General features: G+C 49.0%; 2 protein-coding genes across 2 annotated transcripts in view; both read right to left on the reverse strand.

Annotated features, from left to right (window-relative positions):
- LOC148128424 (uncharacterized) overlaps positions 1-4,222 on the reverse strand; it is a 10,063-nt gene extending 5,841 nt beyond the window's left edge. Inside the window, exons 1-2 of the mRNA XM_087937323.1 lie at positions 4,163-4,222; positions 2,512-2,677 (exon numbers count right to left, since the gene is read on the reverse strand). Coding sequence (XP_087793449.1) covers positions 2,512-2,677; positions 4,163-4,222 — 226 coding nt within the window. The remainder of the gene's footprint in view (positions 1-2,511; positions 2,678-4,162) is intronic.
- Positions 4,223-8,422: 4,200 nt separating this feature from the next.
- Positions 8,423-11,855, reverse strand: POLE4 (DNA polymerase epsilon 4, accessory subunit). Its single transcript, XM_026725005.2, has 4 exons — positions 11,610-11,855; positions 10,942-11,026; positions 10,205-10,246; positions 8,423-8,600 (listed from the first exon to the last, which is right to left on the reverse strand). The coding sequence occupies exons 1-4, from the start codon at positions 11,829-11,831 to the stop codon at positions 8,587-8,589; spliced, it is 363 nt and encodes a 120-aa protein (XP_026580790.2). The 5' UTR covers positions 11,832-11,855; the 3' UTR covers positions 8,423-8,586.
- Between the last annotated feature and the right edge of the window lie 1,823 nt (positions 11,856-13,678).

A 13,678-nucleotide genomic window follows, 5' to 3' on the forward strand; every position in this document is an offset into this window, starting at 1 on the left:
CCTTCGGAGGTTGTGGAGGCTGGCAGCGCTGAGGAAGAGGCCCCCGAGGAGCCTGGGCCCAGGGCACGTGCGCGCAGGGCTGCTCGAAGGACAGAGCAGCTGCAGCAGCACGGGCGACTCGGGAATAAGGCTGCAAGGTCATGGCCCCTCCCTTCAGAGATAAAAGCCAGCTGAGAAACTGCAGTTCTTTGCAGGAAGCAAAGAAGTTTTTTCCCTCAAGCCTGGTGGACGTTTGGACTTTCTCAGTTTGTATTTGGAGACTTTTTGTGTTTGAACTATTTCTTGGCCACTTTATCTCGTGTTCTTGGCAGCCTTGCACCACTTTGGCAAGGCTCGTTCTTATCAGAGACACTGTTTGGAACAGGCTTTTAACCGGGAAGGAACAGAATTCGTAAAGAATCGTGAGAAGGTTTTGCTGTGACCTCCGTTTTGTGTTTGTTTCCTTGGAACCAGGTTTGGGTCAGAACACGCAGACCCTCTGCCCGCCCAGCTCCATGGAGAAAGCCCCACCAGCACTTTACGTCTGGCGAGGAAGAAAAAAAAATGGAATTGAGTACAGCTAGTCTAGAGAAAGGAAGGACCAGAGAGGACAGGATAGCAGCCTTCCAGTATCACAGGGGCTGCCCCAAAGAAGAGGCAGTCAATCTATCTTCCAAAGCCCCCTGAGGGCAGGAGAAGAAGCAAGGGATGGAAACTCATCAAGGAGAGAAGCGACTTAGAACTAAGGAGGAATTTCCTAACAGTGAGGACAATTAACCAGTGGAACAGCCTGCCACCAGAAGTGGTGGTTGCTACGTGGTGGATGTGCATAGAAGCTAAAAGATATTGGACAAAAATGCATGTGGCTGGAAAAAACGATACAGCAACATATTGATTTAAAACCTGAAATATTTCTGTTGGGGATCTTACCTGAAACTTATAGTAAAGAGAATACATATTTAATCATTCCTGAATTAACTGCAGCTTGAATTGCATATGTGCACAACATTGGACAAGTGAAGAGATTCTGACTGAAGAGGTGATCCGGAAAATATTAGAATGTGCAGAAATGAACAGATTAACCTTTGCAATCAAAGAGAAAGAACGAACTGAATATTATTTGGTATGGGAATTATATTATCAATGGCCAAAGAATAAATATCAAAGTTAGAAAGTAAAGAAGATGAGTGAAAAATAGTAAGCATGTGAAAAGAATTAAAAAATTTAAGATGGGGAATGTTATAAGAATTAGATATATTAAGAATATCAGTATGAAGTAAGAATAGAGTATTAATTAAAAATACCATCGCAGGAAGAAATTATTAAGAAAATATTGGAGTATGCTGAGATGAGTAGATTGACATTTGAAATCAGAGAGCAAGAGGATAAACGATTCTATAAAATTTGGGACCTTTTCTATCAATGGTTGGATGATAAAATACAATAATAGAATATTTAGAATGTTAGATAACAAGGAATATATAAAAAGATATCTTTTTTTTGTTATTTGATATCATATCTATAAAGTGTTTTTAGGATAGACTTGGTATGACTATATGATTTGTTATAGAATAAACTACTTAAATTATAGTTATCTCATAAAGTATAAATGAATAAAATTATAGTCAAATGATTTTCTAATAGTGATACTAGGATATATAAGTTTTGATTGATAATATGAGTTATTATGTAATGTAACTGTAATTGAGACTACGAAATGAATGCACAAAACCGATAGACCAACCGACACACTGCTTGTATATATGTATGGAAAAGAGCTGATGTTTTTAATATTCTGTTTGTTTGGTTTTTAAAAAAACCAATAAAATTGTTTTTTTTAAAAAAAGAATAGAGTATTAATATCAAGCAAGGAATAGGTATAAATTGTGATGGTTATTGCACAAGGTATTTGTACCCAGGTGACACACTGTTTAAAGGGAAGGTGGATGGTTTGTATAGAATAAAATAAAAACATTTACAAAAAGGAGAAGCTCCGTCACAGGAGGCCTTTATAGGAAGACGTTGGATAACTGTCTGCCCAGATGATCTGTTTGAGCAGCCGGTTGGACTAGAGGACCCGCTCTATTCTGATTGAAACCTTGGAGGTTTTTGGGGTGTCCTGTGCTGCCCCCTCCTCTTCTGTGGGGCAGCCCCTCAAGTCCTGGAAGGCTGCTATCATGTCACCCCTAGTCCTTCGTTTCTTTAGACTCGCCAGACCGCAAACCTGCAGCTCTTCTTCCTGTGGTTTCGTCTCAAGGCCTTTGCAATCAGAATAAAACCGGAAGGGACCCTGGAGGTCCTCTAGTCGACCCTCTGCTCAGGAAGGAGACCCTATGCCGTTTCAGACAGGGGTCTGTCCAGCCTCTTCTTCCACCCTCTTTGATCTTCTTCAGTTCTTTGATCTTTCCCGCCTCCACCCCTGGCGGGAGGGAGGGAGGGAGGGAGGGAAGGCCCTTACAAAGCCAACGCCCTGGAGCGAAACAGAGGAGGGAGGGGATCCGTTTTGTCAGGAAGCGCTTCGTCCCAACTCACCTTGTCCGAGGAAGACCAGGCGACTTTGTCTCTTGCAACAGACTCGCTCGGCCGCCAGGTTTCGGGCACCTTCTGGCCAGGCGGCCACTCCGAGACCTGGGGGCACAAATGGGGTCAGGTTCACAGTCTGCAGGGAGGGGCAGCTCAGAGACTCAGGGAAGAATCCCTTAAGAGAGGAGAGGGGAGGAGAGGAGAGAGGAGAGGAGAGGGGAGGAAAGGAAAGGAAAGGAGAAGAGAGGAGAGAGGAGAGGAGAGGAGAGGAGAGGAGAGGAGAGGAGAGAAGAGAAGAGGAAGGTAGAGAAGAAAAGAGAGGAGAGGAGAGGAGAGGGAGAGGGAGGGGGAGAGGAGAGGAGAGGAGAGGAGAGAAGAGAAGAGAAGGTAGAGAAGAAAAGAGAGGAGAGGAGAGAGGAGAGAGAGGAGAAGAGAGGAGAGAGGAGGGAGAGGGAGAGGTGAGAGGGAGGAGGGAGAGGAGAAGAGAGGAGAGAGAGAGGAGAGGAGAGGAGAGGAGAGGAGAGGAGAGAAGAAGAGAAGAGGAAGGTAGAGAAGAAAAGAGAGGAGAGGAGAGGAGAGGGGAGGGAGAGGAGAGGAGAGGGAGAGGAGAGGAGAGGAGAGGAGAGAAGAGAAGAGAAGGTAGAGAAGAAAAGAGAGGAGAGGAGAGAGGAGGAGAGGAGAAGAGAGAAGAGAGGAGGAGGGAGAGGAGAGGTGAGGGGAGGGGAGAGGAGAAGAGAGAGAGAGAGGAGAGGAGAGGAGAGGAGAGGAGAGGAGAGGAGAGAGAGAGAGAGAAGAGAAGAGGAAGGTAGAGAAGAAAGAGAGAGGAGAGGAGAGAGAGGGAGGGGAGAGGAGAGGAGAGGAGAGGAGAGAAGAGAAGAGAAGAGAAGGTAGAGAAGAAAAGAGAGGAGAGGAGAGAGGAGAGGAGAGGAGAGGGAGGGGAGAAGAGAGAGGAGAGAGGGGGGAGAGGAGAGGGGAGGGGAGAGAGGAGGGGAGAGGAGAGAAGGGAATGGAGGAGAGGAGAGGAGAAGAGAGGAGGGAAGGGAAGGGAGGTAGGGAGAAGAGAGGAGAGGAAGGAAGGGACTGGAGGAGAGGAGAGGAGAGGAGAGGAGAGGAGAGAAGGGAATGGAGGAGAGGAGAGAAGAGAAGAGAAGAGAGAAGAGAAGAGAAGAGAGGAGAACAGAAGAGAGAAGGTAGACAGGAGAAGAGAGAAGAAGAGAGGAAAGAACAGAAGAGGGGAAAAGAGAAGAGCAGTGTGGGAAGGGACTTTAGAGGTCATCTAGTCCAACCCCCTGCACAAAGCAGGAGCCTTACACCAGCCTTGTCACATGGTTGAAACTCTCCAGGGACGGAGCGCCCACCACCACTCCAGGAGGCCGGCTGTCCCACTGATTACTTGCTCTGTCACAACAGCAGAGAAGAACTGCAGGGTTGGCAGAGGGACCTTGGAGGTCTTCTAGTCCAACCCCCCCCCCCGCTCAAGCAGGAGGCCCTGGGCCGTTTCAGACAAATGTCCAGTGCCTTCTTCAAAGCCCTCCCAACTTCTTCTGAAATTCGGGGGTGTCTTGGACAGGCTGCCCCCCCAAAACCACTTTTTCCTCCAGCGAAAATTCTACTTTTTCCTCCAGAGGGTTTTTTGACGTCCATCTGCTGGACTTTTGACCCTGGCCAAACGGAGAAGGCAGGGCCCCTGGCACCGAAGGGGACGATTCTTGACCGCCATGTTGAAGTGCAGACCCCCAATTCTTGCTTTCCACTTATTTATTTACTGGCTCTTTACCCGTGTGCTTCGCTAGGAAGCGATGTGGTCGGGCTTAGTTTGGGGGGGGGGAACGAAAATAAGGGGGAGAAAAATTCTGCCTCTGCCTCCCAGCATCCATCGGTATATTCATCTGGCTGGTGTCCTGTCAGTGTGAAAAAGAGTTGAGGGCTGTTTGGAAATTGAAACAGTGTTTGCTGTGTCAGCAAGGAGACAGCAAGGAGCCTGGGCGTGGCTTAGCTCAACTGTTCTGTGGTAAAGGTACTTGGTGCTGGTGTGAAACTGAAACTAAAACTCCTCTGCTTGTGTTTTGCATTTGGAAGAGATTTCTTTTCAGGTGGGGAGGGGGAGTTGAACTCCTTAGCATCAGGGCGTGTTAATAATAATAATAATAATAATAATAATAATAATAATAATAATAATAATAATAATAATAATGGAAATTCTAATGCTCTGATGGTCATTTGGAAAAATCCTTTCTTAGTGAGCCCCTAGAAGCCAAGAGGAACATAGGTGCCAAATTTCCAAGTTTGTAGGCTTTACAGTTCTGTAGATTTTGTGATGATGCCTGAATGGTATTTTGCTTTTATAAAAGACAGCCTATAATATATATATTATAACATTATAAAATGCATTGACCTCTGGGAGGCTTACAATCACTTAGCCATCTTATTGGGATCCGATAAGGAAGCAGGATTCTTTTCTTTAACAGACTGCAGGTAAGTCCTTGAGTTACAACCATGAATTTAGTGACGGTTTATAACAGAGATCCCCAACTTTGGCCATTTTAAGACTTGTGGACTTCATATCCCAGAATTCTCCAGCCAGACTCCTGGTTTATAATTACAATGGCACCGAACACAAGTGCCTTATTAAGGCTTTATAAAGTGGTGCTAATACTTCATGTTGATTCTACGCCTCTGTTTATACAAGCCAGGATTGCGTTTAGGTCACGGCTCTTCAAACTTGACATCTTGAAGACTTTGTGGGCTTCCAACTCCCAGAATTCCCGAGCTAACATGACTGGAGGAGGAATTCTGGGAGTGGAAGTCCACAAAGTCTTCAAGATGTCAAGTTTGGAGACCCTTGATCTAAATGCAATCCTGGCTTGTATAAACAGAGGCTCACGTTTAAGGGATCGTCCACTGGGACTCCAAGGTCCCTCTCACAGTGACTGTTTCTGAGCCAGGTTTCGCCTTACCTGTCCTTGTACCTCTGGCTTTTCCTGCCCAGGTGTTAGCAAGGAGGTTAGGTAAGAGCAGGGTATCCAAACTTGGCAACTTTAAGACTTGTGGACTTCAACTCCCAGAATTCTGGAAGTTGAAATCCACAAGTCTTAAAGTAGCCAGGTTTGGAGAGTCCTGGTTTATAATTACAAAGGCACCAAACACAAGTGACTTATGACCATTTTTCACACTTACTACCAAAGAGCCGCATATTTCCAAAAAGAAAAAAAAAGAATGGTGCTTTTTTTTTAAAAAAAAAAGAGAATTCTGGCCAGAATTTAAATTGTTTGCATTCTCCCCCCATGTGTTTTCATTCTTGCAGGCACCGACATCCTTGTTTCAAGAAGAGACTGGACTGCTATTTGTCAGAAATGGTGTAGCGTTTCCTGCTTGGGCGGCGGGTTGGACTAGATGACCTACAAGGTCCCAACTCTGATTCTCTGTTATCTGTTGTGGCGCTCTCTGGCCCTCAAAAAATCACCCAGAATTGGCCTTTTATGTAATTTGTTCTTGTTTTCTTTTAATTTCTGAAAACTTTTTAAAGGCAACTAGTCGATTTAGCAATTAGTTAATAAACAGTTGACGAGGATAAATTCTGCAGCTATTTGGGTATTTCCCTCTGTGGCAAAAGTTTTCTGGTTTTCTGAAGCAGAACGAGGGTAGACTTTTAAAACCAGTTTATTATCCTCTGTTTTTTTTTTTTTTTTCCCCTGGAAGTGCCTTGTTTGCTTGCCTTGGGCTGAAAGCCGAGGGACGAAATGTATTTCAGGAAGGAGGCTGGGCAGCCCAGGTGAAGCTGCAGGTATAATCAGAAAGGTCCTGACTTGGGGCCACCCTGGACTCCCCTGGCTGCCTCCCTCTCACCTGCTCCCCTCCAGCTGCATCTCTCACCCCCCCCACCCCACCCCCAGCCATCCCAGCGTGCTGGCTGAGGAGCATGGGCTAGGTAGTCGGAGCCAACTTCCCTCCCGCAATCTTCCTGCAAGGGAGGTGTCCCCTTTCCCCCCCACACCCAGCCCCCTCTTCCTGAAGTAGCCCTTTGGGGGCCTTCTGGACCCCCCCCTCCGTCTTTCCCAAAGGGGGCTGGGGAAAGGGGTCCGGGGGGCGAGGAGGACTCACCCAGGAGAAGGCCGGAGAGGCAGGTCAGCCAGGCCAGGAGCTTCATGCTTCCAGCGGGGAAGGTTCCTGGCTTGTGTGTCTGGGGTGGGGCGGTCCTGGGGTTTATATTGGGGCCGTTGAGCGGGGGGGAACTGTCGGTCGACTGTGGAGCCAGCTCAGGACGCCCCAGCCAGCGGGACAGGGGGACCGCTGGGCACCGGCCCCCACTTCAAAGCCTGCCCAGGTGACAGGGATCTGCTTCTCCGCAGGGGGCAGCCGGCCTGGCCCCACCTGGAGCAGCCCCCCCACCCCGTCTGCCTTTCATGTCCCGAAGAAGAAAGGGGGGGGGGACACAAATAGAGGTGGCCGAAAGTGTCTCTTTGATCACCCAAAGATCAGGAAGGGAAAAGGGGACTTACCCCAAACAGCTGGTGCAAATGGGCCAAGGGTCTCCTTTCACACCCACACCCCACAAATACCCTCAGATCCTCTGGCAAGGGGTCCCCCCTTCCTAGAGAGAACAGCCCCTCCCCAGTTCCGCAAGGCGAGCTCCCCCACTCCTTGCACCCCCAAAGGGAAGAGCCCCCTCCCCACCTTTCGATAGAACTGGGATCGAACGCTTTTCACGCTGCTTTCACACTGTTTCCTTTTACATCCATGTTTCTTTTCATTCTTGTACTATATTTTATCATCTATTTTATGGCGTCTATTTTGTTTTATTTACTGTTTTGTCTTACTAATAAATCGGTGGGTTTATTGGTGCAATTAATCAGTGGGACAACTTGCCCCCCCAGAAGTTGTGCACGCTCCAACACTGGAAGTTTTTAAGAAGAGATTTAGACAGCCGTTTGGCGGAAGTGGTGTTGGGTTTCCTGCCTAGGCAGGGGGTTGGACTAGAAGACCTCCAGGGTTCCTTCCAGCTCTGTTCTTCTATTCTGTTTTATTATTTGACTGGCCCAAGTTTTGGTCGGGTTTCCCAAGGGTTGGGGGGTGGGCCTCTCCCAAAAAAGATGCTATAGGGTGGATAATAAACCGGGTTGGGGAAACGGGGGGCTACAGTTTACAGGCTGCCGCTGCCCCCCGCAGAGATGGGCACCAGAGGGGGGGGGCTTGCCTGCCACCCGCATTGATGCAAGCAGGCTGGGGGGGTCATTGTTAGGAATATGAGTCACCTAACAGGTATTTGGGTTAGAAATAGATAAACCAGGATAAACATTTTAGTACTATATCTTTAAGGGAATGCAAGACCATGCAATTGGGTGTGGTTTCTCAAACCGCCATAAGATGGAGCCAGAAACCTGGTTTGTTTAGTCTGAGTCTTAGAAGAGAGTGTGACTCTGTTTCCTTCTGTTGGAAAATATTGTCATTCCTCCATTTCTTCTAATTGACTGATATTACTGGATTTAATGTAAGTATGCTACTGAACTGTTTTTGACACTGGAATTTGATATTTGGATCATCCCTGGATTGAAAACTGACTGAATTTACCTGTGAATGACTTTGGATTGCTTATTTTGGAGTTTGCTTAAACCTTTCTGGAAGTAAAAACCTACATTTACTGTACGGTGTATCTGTGTGCTGTGTGTGTATTATTCCAACACTCCTCTCAAATACCTCTCCCTGTATGCGCTCATTCTCCTAACGGGGAATTACTTCAACAGCAGCCACTGATATGCTCAACCCCCCCCCAAAAAAAAACCTCGTTTCCCCCCCCCCCCAATATACACCTGATCGCACACCTGATCTGGGCACTTAGGGGGCAGGCCTCCCCGCCCCCCCTTGTGAAATCCCACAGACGCACTTCGAGGGAGCCATGTAAAATCCAGACGATAACACAGGATATGGAAAAAAATACATGTATTAAGAGAAAATACACCGCATTATGTACAAATCACACCACTGGCTCTATACAGAGGGATTTCTCGGAGGGTCTTCCTTGGCAGGTGAGGAGGGAGGGAGGCAGCCCCTCGGCCTTTCCTTCCCAGGACGCGTCTTCCAAAAGGGTCAGTCCAGTGTTCCTGGATTTTAAAAGAACACACATTTTTGAGAATTCCGTTTTTCTCCTGGGCAAAATATTTTCTCTCTCTGCTTCCTGGGTTAAATCATGCAGTCTTTCTGTTGCCTTTGTTATTTACAATAGAGAATAGAGCTGGAAGGGTCCTTGGAGGTCTTCTAGTCCAGCCCCTCCTCAAGCAGGAGAACCTACCCCATTTCAGTCAAGTAGCAGTCAAGTCTCTTCTGGTGGCAAGCAGTTCCACTGGTGAATTGTCCTCCCTGTTGAGAAGTTTCTCCTTAATTCCAGGTTGGTTCTCTCCATGATTAGTTTCCATCCGTTGCTTCTTGTCCTGCCTTCAGGGGCTTTGAAGAACAGAGTGACACCCCCCCTTCTCTGGGACAGCCCCTCAAATATTGCAAGACTGCTATCCTATCACCCCCAAAGAAAATTCCTTTCTTTGACTTGCAATGTAATTTTCGCTAATGTTTTTAAACTGTCTTGCAATTTCATTAGAATAGCTTGCACCACTTCAATTCTTGAGGGCTTTGTTCAGATTTTGACCTTCGGGGTCCAGAAATAGCACAAAAAGAGCCAACAGTTTATGCGGCTGGGCCCAGGAAAAGACTGGCTCCAAATTGGCCACTTATTGAGACAGGTGGACTCCAATTCCCAGAATTCCCCAACCAGCAGGAATTCTGGGAGTTGAAGTCCACCCACTTTAAAAGCTACTAAATCTGAGAAACTCTTGTCTAGTCCATCAGCTTATCTTCACAGTGGCCCACCGCCTGCCCAAGGAAGCCCACCTGTCTGCCAGCAGGTAGCCTTTGGAGGAGGCCCACAACCCTCCAGGCTAAGAGCCTTAGTAAGGCCACACCCGGAATATTCTGCGTCCAGTTTTTGGTCACCACACCATAAAAAAAGACCTCGAGACTCTAGAAAAAGGGCAGAGAAGAGCAACCAGGATGATGAGGGGGCTGGAGGCTAAAACATATGACAGACGGTTGCAGGAACTGGGCCTGGCTAGTCTAGGGAAGAGAAGGACCAGGGGAGACAGGAGAGCATCTTCCAATATTTGAGGGAGGGGCTGCCCCAGAGAGGAAGAGGAAGGGGTCAAGCGATTCTCCCCAAAGCCCCTGAAGGCCAGACAAGAAATAATGGATGGAAACTGACCAAGGAGAGATTCAACCTTGGAAATAAGGAGAAATTTTCTGACAGGGAGAACAATCAACCAATGGAAGAGAAGTTGCCTTCAGAAGTTGTGGGAGTTTCATCCCTGGAGGCTTTCAAGAAGAGGCTGGATTGCCGTGGTGGAGGGTCTCCTGCTTGGGCGGGGGGGTTGGACTAGATGACCTCCAAGGTCCCTTCCAACTCTGTTAAATAAATGATCTGTTAAAAGAGTCCTTCATCCCCATCATCATTATGAAGCCACCCAACCAGTTATGCTATTTATGCTCCTTTTTATCCCAGCCCGCAAACGCTCCGGTTGAAAGACCCGGGAAAGCTTTTAATAAAGCTGTCAGTCGCACGATGACCCCGAAGGTGGTTTGGTTTGGCTGCTGGCGGGAACTAAACACCCCAGGAAATATTTTCCTTTAAGTCAGGCAGATGCACCACCAGGGTCCTTACCTTCCAGGAAGGCAAACTCATCCAGGGCTTCAATGGCATTGTCTGCAGAAAGAAAAACCGACACCCGTTTTATTTTTATTTTATTTTAAATTTAAGATTTGTTGTTGGTGAGGATATGCTGTTGAATGGTTTTGACTGGAGGAAATTTAGAACAGAATGAAAAATATAATAAAAAATGGTATGGAGGGAAAAAAAGAACAAATAGAAATCTGTGGTAAGAAAAAAAATATTAAACCCAGCTCATCCCACCAGAGCCCACAACAACTGAAAAAGCCCAAAGACTAAAAATTGAAAACTGGACTTTTGTGAGCTGGACTGCTGGGCTGGAAATGTTACCACCAGGTGATTTTTTTTGTCATGGCTCAGACCAACTTGGGTGAGGGTCAGGCCACCCACAGACTGGACAGGTGACCAATCCCCAAGCGGAGCCCATGCGATGTGCCCTGGGGAAGTGGGAGAGGCTGGGAAGGGGGGAGAGTGCTGCCCCCTCCAGGATGGCAATATCCCCCTCCCCAAATGGTAGGTGGGCTCAGATGGAGCTGCTGCAGCCCAGTTGCACAGACCACGTCCTTGCTGATCAGTGGGGGGAGGAGGAGGAGGAGGACTGGGGAGGGGGTCTTGGGTGCTTTGTTGTTTCCATGCAGACGTTTCGTGATCCAGCTAGGTAACAGCATCAGGGCTAGAAGGGAGAGGGGTTTGCAAAGAGGAGGAGGAGGAGGAGGAGGAGGCTAACCCACCCAGGTCCTTCCTCTGCAGAGTCTTCCTCTTCCCCTGCTGGGTGTGGATGAAGGCGTCCTTGGAGATGGTCTCCACAAACAGCTCCTGGGGAGGCAGAAGGGGCGGGGAGGGGGGAGGCAGATCAGACAAGGGACAGGCAGGCAGCGGTTCCACTGCAGGGGCCTCAGGCAGCCGTCCCTAGTGGTGGGAGGGAGGCGGAGCCTCTGGGGAAGCCTGGCAGAGACCTCCGCCCCCCAACCCTGGCCGGCCAAGGGCAGCTTGAGGCACCTGTGTGTGTGTGTGTCATGGGGGGAGTCCTCCTCCCTGCAAGGGAGCTCCCACCTCCCGGCCCTCCTTTGCCCAGCAAAAGTGGCTCCCTCCCTGCAAGGTAGGACGGAGAGTCCCGGCTGGCAGCAGAAGAGAATCTCCCCCGGAGTTCCACCGTGGGCCTTGATCCGCCCGCTCAGCTGGGAGTCTCTCCTTAGCCAACCAGGTCAACCTCTGAGCCTGAGCAGAGCGCCTGTTCCAGCCTGCCCGGGATCTCCGCGTGGTGCCCCATCCCACCCAGAGCGAGACTCAACAGCGCCCTCCGGCGGCGCCGAGCAGTAAAACCGCGAAGCCACGCCCCACCTGGCGCAGGCAAGGCCGGCTCCTGATTGGCCCGGGAGGCGCCGCCCCGCCCACTCACCGCGGCGCGCGCCAAGATGAAGACTGCCTCCTGGCTGGCCAGGCTGACGTCAGGGTCGGCCTTCACTAGCGCCTTCACGCGAGAGAGCGGGAGCCGAGCCGGACGCGAAGGCCCCGCCGGCGTTGTTGTTGTTGCTGCCGCCGGCGCCGCTGCCGGCGCTTCGAGCTCCTCCGGCACCCCGGCGCTTCCCGCTACTGCCGCCGCCGCCATGGGCGCCGCCATCTTGGCCACTACTGCGCCTGCGTGGCCGACGCCATCGCTTTTGAAGCTACGCCCCCCTACGTGCTCCTGCGCCGCTTTGCCGGAGGGAGGGAGGGAGGAAGAGAGGGGGGGTGGGGAAGGGATGGGCGCCCGCGGGCGCCACCTCGCGGCGAACGCGTGACTTGGCGGAACGTGCGAAGCCCGTAAATCTGACACCAAGTAAAATACGCTGCCCTAAAAGCCCCCCGCCCCCCCCCCACAAAGAAATCAAATCCGGGGTGTGCTAATTATTGCTTTTTGTTCTAATCTGCTCCCCACCTCGCCCTTGTCGTGTTTTGATCCGGCTTTAATCTCCCACCGCCTCGGACGGATCAATCCCACCCCTCCCCCTGGGCAGGCAGCTCATCCGGGCCATAAGTAGAATAGAGACCCTTTCTCACCACGGGTGCTAAGTAAATCATATGGTCCTTAAGCGAATCTGCCGCCCCCAGCTGTAATTGATTTTGCTTGTCAGAAGGCCGCCAGTTGCCAAGGGTCCAAATTTGGATCGCGTGACCTTGGTCGTAAGGGTGAAAAACGGTCGTAAGTCTCTTCCCCCCCGGTGCTGTGGGAACTGAAGGGTCCCTAACCAATGGCTGGAAGTCAAAGCCCGCCTGCAATGCCAGGCTAGCAGTTTTTCAGCCGCTTGGTTAGATGCCTTTTTGTTTTTTCCCCAAATGGAGGCATTGTGGAAAGAAAAGAAAAAGAAAGAAAGAAAGAGGAAAGCAACAGGGCAAAAAGAAAGAATGAAAGAAAGAAGAAAGAACAAAAAAGGGAAGAAAGAAAGAAAGAAGAAAGAAAGGGAAGATAACAGGAAAAGAGAAAGAAAAAAAGGAAAGAAAGAAAGGAAAAGAAAAGGAAGGGAGAAAGGAAAGAAAGAAAAAATGAAAGAAGGGAAGAAAGAAAAGAACAAGTGAAGAAAGGAAAGAAAAGAGCAAGGAAGAAAGAAGAAAAGAAAAAGGGAAGAAAGAAAAAGAAGAAAATAGGAAAAGAAAGGAAAAGGAAAGCAAAAGAAAAGGAAGAAAGAAAAATGAAAGACAAAGAAAGAAGGAAAGAAGGGAATAAAGGAAAGAACAAGTGAGAAAAGAGAAAGAAAAAGGAAGAAAGGGAAGGTAAGAGGAAAAGAGAAAGAAAAAAGGAAAGAAAGAAAGCAAAAGAAAAGGAAGAGAAAGGAAAGAAAGAAAAAGGAAAATGAAAGACAAAGAAGGAAAGAGAAGGGAAGAAAGGAAAGAACAAGTGAAAAAAAAGAAAAAGAAAGGGAAGATAAGAGGAAAAGAGAAAGAAGGAAAGAGAAAGGAAAGCAAAAGAAAAGGAAGGGAGAAAGGAAAGAGAAAAAATGAGGGAAGGAAAGGAAAGAAAAAGTGAAGAAAGGAAAGAAAAGAGCAAAAAAAAAAAAAGAAAGAAAGGAAAAGGAAAGCAAAAGAAAAGGAAGAGAGAAAGGAAAAGGAAAGACAAAGAAAGAAGGGAAGAAGAAAGGAAACCTCTGGCTGCGAGAGGCCAGGATGCTCTTCCCGAGAGCTGAGCCCAGGCCCTGGGGTGGGGAAGGAAAGAATACAAGCCCTTCCTGTTGGGGGGATCCTGTTTTCCAAGCCAACCCACTTCCTCTGAGCACATACAGAGTGCTGCCGGAGGGGTGTGAAGAGCCAAGGGTGCCCTCCTGCTGCCGCCCCGGGTGCCTCCTGGCAGCTGGCTGACTGGTTAATCCGCCCGGCCTTTGGAGCCCGGCTGCCCTTCAGACCTCGGCTGCCCCCCCCACCCCCACCCCCGGTCTCACTGCTTCCAAAGTTAGACTCGGGATTATGACGATGACAAAGGACGCGTCATAAGAC

Source organism: Pseudonaja textilis, chromosome 1 (genome assembly GCF_049901715.1).
Source record: "Pseudonaja textilis isolate UNSWEBS1 chromosome 1, rPseTex1.2, whole genome shotgun sequence".
Classification (NCBI taxonomy): Eukaryota; Metazoa; Chordata; class Lepidosauria; order Squamata; family Elapidae; genus Pseudonaja; species Pseudonaja textilis.